This window comes from Heterodontus francisci, chromosome 29 (genome assembly GCF_036365525.1).
Source record: "Heterodontus francisci isolate sHetFra1 chromosome 29, sHetFra1.hap1, whole genome shotgun sequence".
Classification (NCBI taxonomy): domain Eukaryota; kingdom Metazoa; phylum Chordata; class Chondrichthyes; order Heterodontiformes; family Heterodontidae; genus Heterodontus; species Heterodontus francisci.
The window spans coordinates 3,147,971-3,166,475 of record NC_090399.1 but is presented as its reverse complement, the minus strand read 5'-3'; the positions used below and the strand labels follow the sequence as shown (position 1 = coordinate 3,166,475).

At 43.4% G+C, this 18,505-nt stretch overlaps 1 protein-coding gene across 1 annotated transcript in view; it reads right to left on the bottom strand.

Moving 5' to 3' along the window:
- LOC137346066 (zinc-binding protein A33-like) overlaps positions 1-2,715 on the bottom strand; it is a 29,502-nt gene extending 26,787 nt beyond the window's left edge. Inside the window, exons 1-3 of the mRNA XM_068009350.1 lie at positions 2,317-2,715; positions 2,130-2,225; positions 1,803-2,036 (exon numbers count right to left, since the gene is read on the bottom strand). Of these exons, the coding sequence (XP_067865451.1) occupies positions 1,803-2,036; positions 2,130-2,225; positions 2,317-2,715 (729 nt within the window). The remainder of the gene's footprint in view (positions 1-1,802; positions 2,037-2,129; positions 2,226-2,316) is intronic.
- Positions 2,716-18,505: the final 15,790 nt, after the last annotated feature.

Sequence of the window (18,505 nt, the reverse complement as noted above, 5' to 3'; positions counted from 1 at the left end):
ATCCAGGGTGAGCTAGCCAATTGGATACAAAATTAGCTTGGTGATAGGAGGCAGAGGGTGGTAGTGGAGGGTTGTTTTTCAGATCGGAGGCTGGTGACCAGTGGTGTGCCACAGGGATTGGTGCTGGGCCCTCTGTCATATATACTAATGACTTGGATGTGAATGTAGGGGGCATGATTAGTAAGTTTGCAGATGACACCAAAATTGGTGGTATCGTGGACAGTGAAGAGGGTTGTCTAAAAGGATATCGATCGACTGGGAAAGTGGGCAAGGGAGTGGCAAATGGAATTTAACACAGACAAGTGTGAAGTGATGCATTTTGGGAAGTTAAACCAGGGTAGGACATATACAGTGAATGGCAGGGCCCTGGGGAGTGTTGTTGAGCAGAAAGACCTTGGGGTGCAAGTACATAGTTCCCTGAAAGTGGCAACACAGGGAGACAGGGTGGTGAAGGCGGCGTATGGTATGCTTGCCTTCATCGGCCGAGGCATTGAGTACAAGAGTTGGGACGTCATGTTACAGTTGTAAATAACGTTGGTTAGGCCACATTTGGAGTACTGTGTGCAGTTCTGGTCGCCGCACTACAGGAAATATGTGATTAAGCTCGAGAGGGTGCAGAAAAGATTCACAAGGATGTTGCCTGGTTTGGAGGGCTTGAGTTATAAAGAGAGATCGGATCGGCTGGGTCTGTTTTCCCTGGAGCGAAGGAGGCTGAGAGGGGACATGATAGAGGTATAAAAAATTATGAAAGGCATAGATAGGGTAGATAGCCAGAGTCTGTTTTCCATGGTAGGGGTGACTAAAACTAGAGGGCACAGACTTAAGGTGAGAGGGAGGAGGTTTAAAGGGGATCAAAGGGGTAAATTTTTCACACAAAGAATAGTGGGTATCTGGAATGAGCTGCCTGAGGAGGTGGTGGAGGCAGGAACAGTAACGACATTTAAGAAGCATCTGGACAGGTACTTGAATGAGCAAGGCATAGAGGGATATGGAATTAATGCAGGCAGGTAGGATTAGTATAGATAGGCATTATGGTCGGCATGGACGCGGTGGGCCGAAGGGCCTGTTTCTATGCAGTATGACTCAATGACTGGATGACCTGGGGGATTACATACACAAATCTTCAAGATAATTGACAAAAAAGATAGGGACTTTTCTTTTTACAATAACTTGTGATGATCTGGAATGCACTGACTGACATGGTGGAGGAAGCAGATTCCATAGTAATTTCCAGAGGGATTTGGATATATATTTGCAAAGGGAACTATTGCAGGACGATGAGGAAAGAGCAGGAGGATTGGGATTAATTGGATAGCTCTTTCAATGAGCCAGCACAGGCAGGATGGGCCGAATTGTCTCCTTCTGTGCTGTCGGATCCATGATAATATTAAGTCTGATCTTTGTGTCAGATACTGGAACTCAACATCAGTCCCTCACAGACACAGTGACTCTCACACCCACCGTACCACACACACCCACACACTCACAACATGGAACTGTAACTGGATTACAATGTGAGTTCCAGCAGAAAATTAAACTGGTACAACACGGAAATAATCACAAACCAAGTATCAAGATCACAACAACTCATTCCCGGGTGGTTTCCGGTATTCCCGGGATTCTGCAGACAGTGTGGGAGCCGGTTAGTTGATGACAACAGCAGAACCCCCGGAATAGAAAAAAAAATCAGCTTAATTCTGTTTGTATTTATTCAGTAAATGCTACATTTATTTCACAATTATCATCGGTTATTTGTGACTGTGTGAAGTTTCACTGAACTGACCCACAATATATTCCCTCACCTTCAGAAATATCAGCTCGTCTCTTTGCTCCATCTGTTTCTGCAACTTTGAAAGCTTCTCCTCAATCGAATTTAAATTCTCCTGAATATCTCGAAGATTTTTCTCCATTGTTTCTAGAATCTTCTCCTCTTCTTCCCTGAGATCTCTGAGTAAACTCTGCTCTTTCTCCATGAGAATCTGGTGCATTTTAGTGAACTGGGATGTGATGTGGGTCTGCAGACTGCTCGACTGTTCCTACAGAATGAAATGTGAAACAGAATTAATGTCCCGCGATAAAGGGAACAAAACTAACCGAGATCCCAGAAAATCAGCACAGGGAGACCTTACCCTAACTTCAGAAATCTTCCGTTTCTGTTTCTGTTCCGTTTGTCGAACCACCGATTTCTTCCCTGTGAGAGAATCTAAGGAAGATTTCAGCTGATCCTGGGATTGGGAGAGAAAATCACAGAATCAAAATGTTAGACCATGAAAATGTGATAAAGTTATCAGTTTATAAAATGTTTTTCCTTTTCACCTTGTAGATTTCAACAGCTTCTTTAAAGGGCAGGAAGCGGTGGTCTCTGTGTTCCTGCGAATATCCACAAGTCACACAGATCAATTTCTTGTCAGTTTCACAAAACAGCTTCAGTTCTTCCTGATGTTCCTCACAGTGAAATTTACTTTCCTTCAGCTTTAATTTTCGAGCTTTCTCGGCCAGACTCGCTTTGGCTCGATTTGCCCTGAGGTTTCTTTCCTGAAATTCCTCTCGACATTCCGGGCAGGAGTTTATCTCCTTCTTTTCCCAACACTGGGTGATACAGGAGCGGCAGAAGTTGTGTCCACACTCCAGTGTAACCGGATCGGTGAAGAAATCAAGACAAATAGAACAATTTAAATCCTCGGTCAAGCTCTGTGTCTTCAGTTTTGAATCCATGTTCACACTCAGCACTTCCTGATTCAAACCGGTTTCAGATTGGATGTTACTGCTCTGCCGAACACATTCAGTTCAGAGATTTCCCGATGAAGTTCACTCCAGGACTAAGGGAATTATTATTATATACTAGTCCATGTCCCATCGACTTTTACACAGAAAGAAAAAACTGGGAACAGCATGAAGGACAAACAGGACACGAAGGAGGAACTGAACCCTGGCTGGGAGGGTGTAGGTCCATGGAGAGTTGGCAGTGGAGGGAGGGAGGAGACGGAGATGGGTGGGGATGGAGATTGCATTGCACTTTGCTCCAGACTGAACTCACTGCCGATTACAAACTCTCTGGTGAAACAGGGTGTAAGATCCAGATCCATAAACTGAATTGTGTTAATGATTGCAGCCGCTCACCAGGAAACACAAAGTGGCATAAACGTCAAGAAGACATTTTCAGCACAGGGACAGAGAAAGATGTTTTAAATTCTTTCATGGGATGTGGGCGTCACTGGCAAGACCAGCATTTGTTGCCCATTCCTAATTGTCCTTTTCAACTGATTGGCTTATTCGACAATTCCAGAGGGCAGTTAAGGGTCAACCGTCTTGAGAGGGATTGAGACTGTGAGGTTTGATATTCTTTGCAAGACAGAAACAATTGCATTTATATAGCACCATTCACAATGCCAGGACGTCCCAAAGTTCTTTAAAGAACACTAAATACTTTTGAAGTGTAGTCACCGTGGTGATGTAGGGAAATACATCAGTCACCTTGAACACAGAAATGGAACAAGTGACCAGAACATCTGTTTTGTCGGTGTTTATTGAGGGATAAATATCAGTAAGAACACAGGGGAGAATCCCCCTGTCCATGTTAGAACAGAGCCAAACAATCATTATCATTCATCTAAGAAGAAAGTTTAATGTTTCATTGGGAAAACACCACCTCTCACATTCCCTCACTCCCTCAGTACTGCAGGAGAGTGTCTGTCTAGATTATACTCACAAATCCCTAGAGTGGAACTCAATCCCACTATTTTCTGACTTAGAGGGAATAACATTACCACTGAGTCACAGCTGACCCCTGACACTGGGGCAGAGGAGGTTGATCACCTGTATCTGGAATGTTTGTTTACAGAGGAAGTCTGGAGAGATGATGCAGTGGATTTTCTGTCGAGGTTAGGTCCTCCCAGACAACTCCATAACACAGGTCTCTGTGCTCAATGGATCCTTCCCAGGGACGATGGACCTGAAAACAAAAACATCAAGTGATGCTGGAAGGCCTTGGAGAGTCATCTTTCCTCCAATATTAGGAGGAATTTCTTTACACAGGGAGTGGTGAGAATGTGGAACTCACTGCCACATGGAGTTTTTTATTTAATTCATTCATGGGATGTGGGTGTCACTGACTAGGTCAGCATTTATTGCCCATCCGTAATTGCCCTTGAGAAGGAGGTGGTGAGCTGCCTTCTTGAACCGATGCAGTCCATGGAGGGTAGGTCCACTCACAGTGCTGTTGGGAAGGGAGTTCCAGGATTTTGACCCAGTGACAGTGAGAGTGACGTCACAATCAACAGAGAGAGCAGTGAAACAGAAAGCCGGCCGGGGTGAGTATACTGGTAAACTTGTAATTTAATTCAATCTCAATCAATCAAGTGTAAAATAAGAGCAAAATACTGCAAATGCTTGAAAGCTGAAATCAAAGCACAAAATGCTGTAAATACTCAGCAGGTCTGGGAGCATCTGTGTAGAGGGATGCAGAGTTAACGTTTCAGGTCACTGACCCTTCTTCAGAACTGGATCATATATAAAATAAGACTTGATCAATTCATTAGCATATAAACTAAAAACTAGAGTGAGGAATAGACTGACCAGCAGGGGGTGTATTAGTTCAAATTAGACAACTTAATACATAAGCTTTATTATTATTCGCGTTAACAATATTTGTAAGGTTTATGAACAGTAGTAAGGTTTATTAGTATTGCCAAAACTTTATTATCATTGGTAAGGTCTATTACCAGTCGGAAGATCTACATATCTGTGTAATCAAGAAAAGTATAACCTCAGTTGAAGGTGGTACTAGCATTTAATAAGCAGAGTAAATTCTACTATATGTAGGACTTATTCTAAGTTAATTAAGAAAGTGATTAAAGTAAATTAACCAATAGTACAAATAACAATACCATGACACGTGTTCTGTTGCAGCTGTGTTATGTGGGAGCTTTTGGATTCCAAGGCGATCCAGGTCAAACACGTCTGCAGAAGAACTAGGGGGCACTGTTTTAAAATTAGGGGTCGCCATTTTAGGACAGAGAGGAGGAGAAATCTTTTCTCTGAGGGTTGTGCGACTTTGGATCTCTCTGCCTCAGAAGCTGGTGGGGGAAGGAACATTGAATATTTTTAAGGTGGAGGTAGATCGATTCTTGTTAGGAAAGGGAATCAAGGGGTATTGGGGGTAGATGGGAGTGTGGAATTTGAAACACAAACAGATCATCCATGATCTTATTGAATGGTGGAGCAGGCTCGAGGGCCTGAACAGCCTACTTCCACTCCTAATTCATATGTTCGTATGGTCACCCCCCGATCAAACTGCTCACAGAACTCCAGGTGTAGTTTGAACAGGACTTTGTATAGTTGAAGCATGACTTCTAACTCCTTGTACTGTAATTCTCTAGATATAAAGGCCAGAATTCCATTAATCCTTTTGTTTATTTTCTGTACCGGTTTTTAAATTTTAATGATTTATGTTCCCAGACCCCATAAGTCTCTTTGGACCCCCATTATAGTTAGCTTTTCACCATCACTGAACCAATCAATATCTCTTCGTAATTTGATGCTTTCAGCTACACTGCTTACAATGTCACCTATCATTGTAACATCGGCAAAATTGGATCTGTGATTTTCCAGCCCATCATCTAAATAGTGAATTCATGCGTTGTTGGAAAGATGTAAATATGAATTAATGGTATAAACCTGTATGGAAAATACAGTCAAATATTAAGAAGTAAACTGGAAAATGTATGTACCTGACCGACAGAATAATCTGGGTTGTGGGTCAAGAATATATATGACAAGAGGTAAGGAGGTCATAATATCAGAAAAGGAGAGCAAATGAAGTTAATAATAACAAGGCATTGGTAAACTGAAAAACAGCTGTAGAGAGTCAGCAGGTGGGACTAGCTCATGATGAGCTATTGGTATATTTAAAACAAGCTGGTAACTGTTACAATGAGTGACCATTAGACTGAATGAGATAAAACTACATGGCTCAGAAAGGCAGAAAAACAGGATGTCTTTACAAGATGTGTGATAGGGATAAGGGAAGAGATGAAAGTGAGACATACTGAGGGTACAGCAGATCCTGTGATTTGTCATTGAATTGGTACAGAAGGACTGATGGTGCTGCATGCTCTGCGGAGCTTGGTCGAGGAGAGCCTGTAGAGTGGATCCAAACTGACTTTGGTACAACACTCTTATTGTTCAAGCAGATGGAGCTTAGTACTGTTACGAGAGTTCCATATATTTCTGTTAAAACCTGAAATCTATACTTTTAAACTGAAGAGGCCGAACTTCGGGTGTTTTTTTGAAAGGAAGTTCAACAAAAGTTGACCAGTAAACAAGCTTTTACTGCAAAACAGGTGATTTCAAGTAAACACCATCGGGGGTTTGACTTAAGAGCTACTTTGTGTTGTGACGAGAGAGAATTTATGATTAGCATGAGACTTGCCTGGAAAAAAGTTTCGGTTTCATCTTGAACTGTTAAAAGATCCTGGTTTTTGGACAAAAAGAGGCAGTTGGAATCTGCATCTGGACCTGCCAGGAGATCAGAACAAAAAAACAGATAACTGTTACCTCGCTTTGAAGAATTCCTGCCGTTGAAAAGCAAAAGCCTGTATGAAATGGTACTCTTGCCTCCTGCATTTTTAAGAAACACTGAATATTTACAGAAAGCTTGCATCTTCAAATGAACTTTACATCAATTGTGTGAGTACTGAAACCTCGGTGGCTGCACAGCCTCATGGAGGACCTATGTGAAGCCTTCTACAGTTAAATTTCTTTGAATGCCTACCCAAACAGACTGTTCATCAAGCTCACCTGGAAAGATTCCTAGTGGTAGCCAACTATTTGACTTTGGAATACCTCGCCAAAACAAAGGACTTCCATCTCTTCAGTATTTTTCTTTATTCATTCTATTTATTTGTAACAGCTGTGAACAAAAATCCCTTTTTTTCCCAGTTATTGAATGTATATGCGCATGCATGAGGGCTAGGATATAAATAATACGGTGCTTTAATATTTCAATTCACGTAACAGTCCGCACCAGCCTGTCTGTCCAACAGAGCCCGGTACCAGCTACTTGTCACAGTCACAGTCACATGTTTCTGCTGTATAACTAATGTGTTATATCCTGTGATCAACTCTGATTAAAACACAACTTACTCACCTGATGGGTTGCAATTGTCTTTGCATATAATTGTCCATTACAACAGTGAATAGTTGAGGCCCCAACACAGATCCTTGCAGGACACAACTAGCCACATCCTAACAATTAGAATACCTGTCTATTGTACCTACTCTCTGTCTCCTGCCACTCAGCCAATTTCCTAACCAGGTCAATAACTTGCCTTCAGTTCCATGTGCCCCACACAGGCACTGCTTAACAGCCAGGAAGGATGTATATATTATAGACCCCAATGTTGCATATTGTGAATGTTATTGAATATTTTGAACAATATATGCCTGGACAATATCTTTGCAATATAAGAAGTAATTTTATTCAAATCAACATTACTCGCTCCTCTCTCTTTTCCCCTTCATTCTGCATTTTTCCAGTCTTACAAATATGTCTGCTTATCTCTCAGTCCGATGAAATTTGCATCTCAAAACATCATAACCTGTGTATTTTCCCTGCTCGATTGGCACGAGTGCCCTTCTTGTAGGGGAAAGTTTCAATCCCAATAGGATACGGTTTCACCACCTCCCAGTTCCATTGGTCTGTCCCACAATCCTACCCCCACACTTCCTCTTCGACTTCCTCTTTATCAGGGTCTGGGAGGGCAGCACTGCCTGAAATGTGAATCCACAGACCCCAAAATTTCCCAGACAGAGTTTCAGTATCTCAAGATAGATTTCTATTTCTGTAAAATAAACTTAATTTGCTCAAACATATACAAAACACGTCCCAAGTACATTCTGTGCAGTATAAAGTCATCTTGGAATTCCAGACTCCCTGTCAATGCATCGCTGCTCTCTACCTGTGACTCCAGACCCACAGTAATGAGAATGACTCTTAAATACTCTCTGAAATGTCCTAGCAAGCCACTTAGTTGTATTAAACCACTACAAAGTCAATAAGGAATGAAACCGGACAGACCACCCGGCATCGACCTCAGCACTGGAAATGACAACAGCAAACCCTGCCCTGTCGACTCTGCAAAAATCCTCCTGACTAACACCTGGGGACTTGTGCCAAAGTTGGGAGAGTTGTCCCACAGACAAGTCAACAACAGCCTGACATAAACATACTCACTGAATCATATCTTACAATGTCCCAGACACCGCCATCATCATACCCGGATATGTCCTGTTCCGCTGGCAGGACAGACCTGCAGAGGTGACAGCACAGTGGTATACAGTGGGGAGGGAGTTGCCCCGGGATTCCTCAACATCGACGCCGTACCCCATGAATTCCCATGGCATCAGGTCAAGCATGGGCAAGGAAATCTCCTGCTGATTCCCACCTGCCACCACCACCACCCTCAACCCCAGTTGATGAATCAGTACTCCTCCATGTTAAACACCACGTGAAAGAAGCATTGAGAGTTGCAAAGGTGCAGAATGTACTCTGGGTGGCTCAAATGGCCAAGCCGTCTCAAGCGCCGCTGGCTCAGTCGTGTGTGGCACTACCACTGTGCTAAATGAGATAGATTTCAAATCAATCTAGCAACTCAAAACTGAGTATCCTTGAGGCTTTGTGGGTCATCAGCAGCAGTAGAATTGTACTTAACCACACTCTGTATCCTCAGGGTCCGGCAGTTCCCCCACTCTACCATTACCATCAAACCAGGGGATTAACCCTGGTTCAATGAAGAGTGCAGGCGGGCATGGCAGGAGCAGCACCAGACATACCTCAAAATGAGGTGTAAACCTGGTGAAGATACAACCCAGGACTACTTGCATGCCAAACAGCGTAAGCAACATCCCACAACCAATGGATCAGATCTAAGCTCTGCAATCCTGCCACATCCAATAGTGAATGGTGGTGGATAATTAAACAACTAACAGGAGGAGGTGGCTCCGCAAATATCCCCTTCCTCAATGATGGGGGGGCCCAGCACATCAGTGCAAATGACAAGGCTGAAGCATTTGCAACAACCTTCAGCCAGAAGTTCCGAGTGTATGATCCATCTCGGCCTCCTCCTCAAGTCCCCAGCACTACAGACGTCAGTCTTCAGCCAATTCGATTCAATCCATGTGATATCAAGTAAAGACTCCATGACATGCCGCACGCCTAGCCAAGCTATTCTAGTACAGCTACAACACTGGCATCTACCCGGCAATGTGGGAAATTGCCCAGGTATGTCCTGTACACAAAAAGCAGGACAAGTCCAACCTGGCCAATTACTGCCCCATCAGTCTACTCTCAATCATCAGTAAAGTGATGGAAGGGGTTGTTGACAGTGCCATCAAGTAGCACTTGCTAAGCAATAACCTGCTCAGTGACGCTCAGTTTGGGTTCCACCGGGGCCACTCAGCTCCTGACCTCATCACAGCCTTGGTTCAATCATGGACAAAAGAGCTAAACTCAAGAGGTGAGGTGAGAGTGGCTGCCCTTGACATCAAGGCAGCATTTGACCGAGTACGGCATCAAGGAGCCCTAGCAAAACTGGAGTCAATGGGAATCAGGCAGTAAACACTCCACTGGTTGGAGTCATACCGATCTGTCAGGCAAACCCTGCCTGCCAAGACTGAGGCACACATAAACGTTGCCACATGAACATTAAAACTTTAAAAAATTGCAATCTCTGACTGGAAGAACATTTGCATCGTGCAAGACAATGTGGAAACAAAGGGCAGCCAGTCCCTGTTTTCCAATACACAGAAGTGGTCAAACCAGTTCTTGTGGATGTTGAAGACACTGTTCCATATAAGGAATTAGTCACATGACGAACCTGCTGAGCACCTGAGAGCTTTATTTTGAATTTTAAACTCCCAAAGGAATTTCCAGCGAGAACACCATGTGCTCATGGACTGAGATCTCCTCTGCCTGTGTCCTATCTGCTTACCCGTTCATCTCTCAGGGAACTGAAACCATTGAAGACACGTCAACTCAGAAAGACAGAAATGTTTCCTACGTGAACATGGTTGTTAGAAGATTATTGGCCCCCAACGGAAACACCATATCTTCAATCAAGGACTACAGCGAGCTCGAGAAACCGTAGCAAGACATTGCCTCAAACTGTTCTACTTATCTTTCCCTCTGTCTTTTCTATCCCTATTTGCATGGTTATGTCATATGTGCATGCTAGCGTGAGCGCAGCATATATCCGTAGGTGTGAAACGTATTAGAGAATAAGTTTAAGGTTCAATATTTTTTATTTTGCTTTATACTTGGAAAGTTGTGAACAAGGATTCACAAAAAGGGAGCTTAAAACACAGTGTGTTTCAAATTAAACCCTGTTACAGTAAGACCAAGTGGAGACAGAAAAAGACCCCTAGACATATTGCTCACCTGGTCGTAACAATAGCGCAAAGGAAGATGGTTGTGGCTGTCAGAGGTCACTCATCTCAGCTCCAGGACATCACTGCAGGAATTCCTCAGGGTAGTGTCCTAGGTCCAACCATCTTCAGCTGCTTCATCAATGACCCTCCCTCCATCATAAGGTGACAAGTAGGGTTGTTCGCTGACGATTTCACAATGTTCAGCACCATTTGTGACTCCTCAGACATTGAAGCAGTCCATGCAGAAATGCAACAAGACGTGGACACTATCCAGGCTTGGGCTGATAAGTGGCAAGTAATAATCATGACACACAAGTGCCAGGCAAAGACCATCACAAACAAGAGAGAATCTAACCATCTCTCCTTGACATTCAATGGCATTACAATAGCTGAATCCCCCATGGTGAGGGGTTACCATTGAGCAGACACTGAACCATGGCTACACGAGCAGGTGAGAGGTTAGCAGAGGCAGTGGCGTAGTGGTATTGTCACTGGACCAGTAACTCAGAGAACCAGGATATTGCTCTGGGGACATGCGTTCAAATCCCACCACAGCAGAAGGTGGAATTTGATTTCAATTAATAAATCTGGAATTAAAAAGCTAGTCTAATGATCGCCATGAAACCATTGTCAATTGTTACAAAAAACCATCTGGTTCACTAATGTCCTTTAGGGAAGGAAATCTGCTGTCCTTACCAGGTCTGGCCTACATGTGACTCCAGACCCACAGCAATGTGGTTGACTCTTACATGCCCTCTGAAATGACCTAGCAAGCCACTCAGTTGTATCTAACCACTATGAAGCCAATAATAAGGAATAAAACTGGACGGACCACCCGGCATCGACCTGGGCACCGGAAACGACAACGGCAAACCCAGCCCTGTCAACTCTGAAAAGTCCTCCTTACTAACATCTGGGGGCTTGAGCCAAAGTTGGGACAGCTGTCCCACAGACTAGTCAAGCAACAGCCTGACATAGTCATACTCACGGAATCATACCTGACAGACAATGGTCCAGATACTGCCATCACCATCCCCGGGTATGTCCTGTCCCACCGGCAGGACAGACCCAACAGAGGTGGCGGCACAGTGGTATACAGTAGGGAGGAAGTTGCCCTGGGAGTCCTCAACATCACCTCTGGACCCCATGAAGTCTCATGGCATCAAATCAAACATGGACAAGGAAACCTGCTGATTACCATCTCCCACCCTCCCTAAGCTGATGAGTCAGTACTCCTCCATGTTGAACAGCACTTGGAGGAAGCACTGAGGGTGGCAAGGGCACAGAATGTACTCTGGGTGGGGGACTTCAATGTCCATCGCCTGCTCACTCAACCTATCTATATCGTTCTGCAACCTCCTTAGGTCCTTTTCACAACATACTTTCCTACCTATCTTTGTGTCATCTGCAAATTTAGTTACCATGCCATCGCTCCCCTCATCTAAATCATTGATATAAATTGTAAAAAGTTGAGGCCCAGCACAGACCCCTGTGGGACTCCACTCATCACTTCCTGCCAATCAGAAAAGGACCTATTTAAGCCTACTCTCTGTTTTCTGCCAACCAGTCGATCTTCTATCCATGCCAATGTGTTACCCCCTATACCATGAGCTCCTACTTTGCGTAATAACCTTTTATGTGGCACCTTGTCAAATGCCTTCTGGAAATCCAAGTACAGTCCGTCAATGGGTTCCCCTTTATCCAGAGCACATGTGTCTCCTTCAAAGAACTCAAATTTTATTTACTTATTTTTAGAGATATAGCACTGAAACAGGCCCTTAGGCCCACCGAGTCTGTGCCGACCAACAACCACCCATTTATACTAATCCTACACCAATCCCATATTCTCTACCACATCCCCACCATTCTCCTACTACCTACCTACACTAGGGGCAATTTACAATGGCCAATTTACCTATCAACCTGCAAGTCTTTTGGAGGTGGGAGGAAACCGGAGCATCCGGCGGAAACCCACACAGACACAGGGAGAACTTGCAAACTCCGCACAGGCAGTACCCAGAACTGAACCCGGGTCGCTGGAGCTGTGAGGCTGTGGTGCTAACTACTGCGCCGCCAGATAAATTGGTTCAACATGATTTCCCTTTCACAAAACTATGCTGAATATTCCTGATTATCTTGAGTTTTTCAAAGTGCCCAGCTACAGCCTCCTCAATGATCAATTCTAACACCTTTCCCATGTAGACCTGCAGTTACCTGCTTTATGCCTCACCCCCTCTTGCGCCTCCTTCTTGAATAGAGGGGGTTATATTTGCTACCTTCCAGTTTGATGAAACCTTTCCAGAATCTAGCAAAGTTTGAAAGATTAACACCAATGCATCTACTACCTCATTAACCCCATCTTTTATGATCCAAGGATGAAGTCCATCAGGACCCAGGGACTTGTCAACCCACAGCTCCATCAGTTTGCTCAGTACTGCTTCCCTGCTGATTGTATCTTCACCAAGTTCCTCTCTTCCTTCCACCTCCTGATTTACAACTATTACTGGAATGCTTTTTATATCCTCTACAGTGACGACAGAAGCAAAATATTTGCTCATTTCATCTGCCATTTCTTTAATATCCACTATTAGCTCCCCATTCTCTCTCTCTGGAGGACCAACACTCACTTTACTTACTCTTTTCCTTTCTAAATACCTGTAGAAACTCTTATCCATTTTTACATTTATAGCTAGCTTCCTCTCATATTTTAATTTCTTTCTCCTGATTAATCTTTAAGTCATTCTCTGCTGTTCTTTATGTTCTGACCAATTGTCTGAATTGCCACTCATCTTTGCGCAATTATATGCCTTTTCCTTAAGTCTGATGCTTTCCTTCACTTCTTTAGTTAACCATGGATAGTGGGTCCTCCCCTTAGAATTTTTATTTATAGTAGGAATGTACTTATTCTGAGTATTGTGAAATATCCCCTTAAATGTCTGCCTCTGCTTCTTTATTGATCTATCTCCAAGCCTAGTAACCCAGTTCACTTCAGCTAGCTCAGCTTTCATGCCCACATAATCGCCCTAATTCAAGTTTAAAATACTAGTCTGAGACCCACTCCTCTCTTTCAAACTGGAAGTAAAATTCAGTCATATTGTGTCCTTTTCGGATTTGTGGGGGTGATTAGGAAAAGTTCTCCCCCAAACTCATCGGCCAGAACGGCCACTTGCCCGGCTCCCTGAACTGGCTGCTCCTCTACATTGTTCTTTATTAAGAGTGGGAGAGAGTTTTCAAATTCCTCTAACGGAATTACTTCTCCGAGTGTCTCATAGTGAGCTGTTTTTAAAAGCCCTCAGCCACTGGTCAAAATCCAATTGCTTAATTCTTTCAAACTCCAGGTAAGTTTGATTAGCTTGCTTTTTGAGAGTTCTAAACTTTTGGCGAAAGGCTTCGGGTACTAGTTCATATGCCTTGTGGATAGTATTTTTGGTCAGTTCATAATTTGATGAAGAGACCAGGTCTCAGCTGGCCATTTTGGCTGCCTGGTCAGTTTCTCAAAAGACACAAAAAACATTTCCAGATCTTCCTCATTGAATTTTGGAATTAATTGAGTGAGGTTTAGCAATTTTGTACCCAGCCCTAAATTATGCTCCTCCATATTGGCTATGCTTTCACTGGGGTTACTCTGTCGTCCCTTAGTCATCTCAAACCACCTCAACTGTCTTTCTTTGCATTCTTTCTCTCTCTCTCCTGCCTTTCATTCGCTTCCCGTTCCTTCTGGAAGGCCCTCTCATTCTCCCTCTCCTGCCCCTCTCGCTGTCTCTTTTTCTCCTTTCTATAATTCAGGTTTCCTCTGTTCTAAGTGTATCTTTGCTAGCTGTACCCTCTGGGTCTGCTTCCAACCCTGCTTCTGCTTCTTCAGATTCAAGGGAAAATGGTTGGCCACTAGCCTTCGGAGTTCAGACTTCCTAGCCTTGCCACATACAGTGATCCCACACTGCTCAGCCATTTTTCTCAATACCTCCACAGAAGGTGCTTTTAACTTCAGTGTTAAATGTCTGCCTCACCCTGGCTTGGAGAGCCACTCATTTCAGTAACAGACATGTTAGTATTCAATCTAACACAACCACAAGAAAACCTGTATTAACCTTGCTCTTTTGACTGGAAACAATTTGACTTCACCCTGCCAATTTCGCTCATTTGTCTGTGGGTAAAATCCCAGATGAGCCCCGAAATGTCTGTTTTCAGCTTCCCCTTGGTGAATCCTTGTTCACTGCTTTCCAATTATAAGGCAAAGAAATGAGCACAAACAGGCCTTCTTAGTTTTAAAGAAGAAAAGTGAAATTTATTAAAACTTAAACTCTAATTTGGTTAACGCCTACGGATACACGCCACGCCCCACGCTAGCATGCAAAAGCGATACACACTGTCAAATACAGACAGAAAAAAGCAGAAGGAAAAATAGAGAGGTTTGAGGCAATATCAGAAGAGTTTCTTGTTACTGTGCTTCGAGCTCACTGTTGTCCTTTTGTAGGTAGTCTTGCTTTTCGTTGAGGCACAGTATTCTTCTTAAACCTTGTTCACTGGAGGAGACTTTTCTCTCTTGGGGTTCATGTGTCTTCAATGGGTCTCCAGTTCTTTGAGAAAGAGATGGGAGCAGACAGGAGAGAGATGTTCGCAGTTCAAATTCAAAACACTCCAACATCCAGTCATGTGACCAAACTGGTCTGACCACGTCTGTTTGTGTGTTCGGCCATCTTAGTAGTTAACCTGGAATGTTAGCCTCTCCACCTTAAACGTAATCAAAAGTCCATTGTGGATTCATTGGAGCAGGGAGTGGCCCCTTTGTCTTTTCCAAGTACTGTCGGTTGCTATGCAAATGTCTTTTCAGTCAGGGGCTTGGCAACCCCTTGTAACTGACCTTTTCTTCCCAGCAACAACTTTAAATTTTAATGTTCATGTGGCAAAATCAATGTCTCTCATTCTTGGCAGGTGGGGGCCTGCACGATACAGGATTTTGACCCAGTGACAGTGAAGGAACGGCGATATAGTTCCAAGTCAGGATGGTGCGTGGCTTGGAGGGGAACTTGCAGGTGGTGGTGTTCCCTTGCACCTGCTACCCTTGTCCTTCCAGGTGGTCTTGGTCGTGGGTTTGGAAGGTGCTGTCAAAGGAGCCTTGGTGAGCTGCTGCAATGCATCTTGTAGATGGTACACAGTTGACAAATTAAACACCAATAGGTTAAACCCAAATAACAAAACACACTTGCTGACGTCAGGTGGGGAGTTGAACAGTGGGAACCACCCACACCTCCCCATGTGGCCATAACAAATTGGGGGCTCGTTTGGGATCTGAACCACCAGACAAACAAGAGATCTGGAAAAAGGGAGGAATATTGTTTATTTTTCCACAATTTTAGAGGCCAAATGTGATTTCTTGACACTGATTTTTCTCTACATTGCTAGAAACAAAAAGAGATGGCCACATTTAATGTTAAGGAGTTTGTAGAGCAGGAAGAGATAGCCCATGATAAGTTAACCAAATTAAGTATTGAGGATTTAAAAAGCTTAGCTACAGAGGTGGGAATCATTTATAAACAAAAAGCAAAGAAACCTGAACTGGTGAAAAGCCTCGCTCACCATTTTAAACTTACTCCTGAAGCAGAAGAGACAGCATAGAATCAAGAGTCTGAAAAAATAATCCAGCTAGAATTCAGTTGCAGATGAAAACAGAAGAAATACAGTTACAGTTGAAAACGGAGGAGATGTAGTTACAACAGGAAAAAGGGAGAGTTTCATAAGGCAAGAGAAGAAAGAATTGCAAAGAGACGCAGCAACAAAGTTTGAGTTAGCAAGGCTGCAAACCCATAATGAAAATGCCACCAATATCTCCAATTCAGAGCAAACCTTTGATATGCTAGGACACTCAAGACTAGTACCAAAATTTAATGAGGAGGAGGATGAGTCATATTTTATCTCATTTGAGCAAATAGCTGCCAGGCTAAAATGGCTGAAGGAATTGGGGCGGCACCGCAGCCTCACAGCTCCAGGGACCCGGGTTCAATTCTGGGTACTGACTGTGTGGAGTTTGCAAGTTCTCCCTGTGACCGCGTGGGTTTTCGCCGGGTGCTCCAGTTTCCTTCCACTGCCAAAGACTTGCAGGCCGATAGGTAAATTGGCCATTGTATATTGCCCCTAGTGTAGGTAGGTGGTAGGGAATATGGGATTACTGTAGGGTTAATATAAATGGGTGGTTCTTGGTCGGCACAGACTCGGTGGGCCGAAGGGCCTGTTTCAATGCTGTATCTCTAAATAAATAAATAAAATTTGGACTTTCCTCTTACAAGGCGAGTCCGTGGGGTAGAACTCGTGAAGCTCTTTCCCTGTTATCATAAGAAAGTTCCTCTGAATATGAACAAATTAAAACAGCAATTCTAAATGCATATGAGTGGTACCAGCAGCATACAGAGATTCAGACAAACCCAGAAGAGACCCACACACACTTACATTGAATTTGAAGAATTAAACATATAACATTTGATTGCTAGATATGATGATTCTAGCTTGAGAGTTCCTATGAGAACTTGAGAGAAGTGCTGTTGTTGGAAGAAATTAAAAATAGCATCCCAATAGTATAAGAACCCACATTGAAGAACAGAGTCAAAAGAGAAAGAGAAGCAGCAAAAATGGCCGATGATTATGAATTGATACACAAATTCTTAACTCAGAATAAATTTGGGTCTTGCAACTCTTACAAACTAGGGAGAGATAGCAGGGATGCAGATGAAGCAGCAATGGGCTCGATAAAAAAAGGAGAGTAGGGAAGGAAAACCAGACCAGTCTCTAACTTTTAAAAGAAGGAACCCAGCTGATAAATCAGTAGGGGTTCGCTGGACCTGTTTCCAGTTTTGTAAATATGGGCATGTACAGGAAAATTGTTGGTATTCCAAAAAACCAACACGCTGCAGTCAAGCTCATGTCCGTGGCTTTGAAAGTGGTAAGCCTGTGTTCTAAAATAATTCAAGTGCTCATACCAGAACTTCTTACACAAAGAAAAAATGACTCCTTTTCCAGGCACCAGTCAGAGATAACCATCCTCAGGGATACCAATTGTTTTCAAACGCTACTGGCAGTCAATTTCCAGAAATGCCACTGGAAAGCAAAACAAATACCAAAGTTTTTGTTATTCGTTCATGAGATGTGGGCGTCACTGGCTAGGCCAGCGTTTATTGCCCATCCCTAATTGCCCTTGAGAAGGTGGTGGTTAGCTGCCCTCTTGAACTGCTGATTAATAACCAGAACAACCAGATAACAGATAACCAGAAGAATATCTGAGAGTCCTCCAGTATATTCACATCACCCTGGACACAGAAATAAAAGTATTTGCTTCATCTGTCTGCAGTGTCTGTGTCAGAATTGCCGAGCACTACTTGGTGTGTTTACTGGGATACACAGACCAGGGAGGTTCCAGACTGGAGCAAGGTGGTAATAGAATAAACAACACATTTTCTTTCTGTTTGTGAGGTTTAATGAAGCACCGAATTGCCTTTTGAAGGTTGTGTTTGCTGACAACGCAACCATTAGGTGGTGCAGTACTAACACATATACAAATGCAGCCTCTTCCACTTAAACGTCACTGTCTGCGACGTTCAGGCAGCTGCCAGGATTAAAGGTGGCACTGCTCAATTTATCACAGAGTAACAAATTCAACCCGAAAATGTTCTCAATGGCTGCTATTGCCACCTCCATCCCACTCCAACAGACTCCCACTCCCTCCTGCCATTGCGCTTATCTCCATCGCACACGCCTCTCGTGCATGTGCGCAGCTTGGAACGCTCTGATGTTGTCAGCGGGCAGCTGCGTTGTCAGGAGTCACTTTGTATATTAAAATATTTCAGTTGATTTGTGATATTAGAAAACTGCAAGTCATTAGCAGAGTCATTAACCCAATTAACAGAAATAGGTTGAATAACTGTAATGGTATCTGTGTTAAATTACAGAGAAATGTAGCACAGATGAATTAAGAGTGAAGCCATAACCAATTTCTAGACTGATGTTCCTGAACCTCAACAGAAATGCAGTGATCGGGATTGCCAACAAGAGTCAATAAACAGTAAAGTGCAGAATAACTGCAGTCACAAAA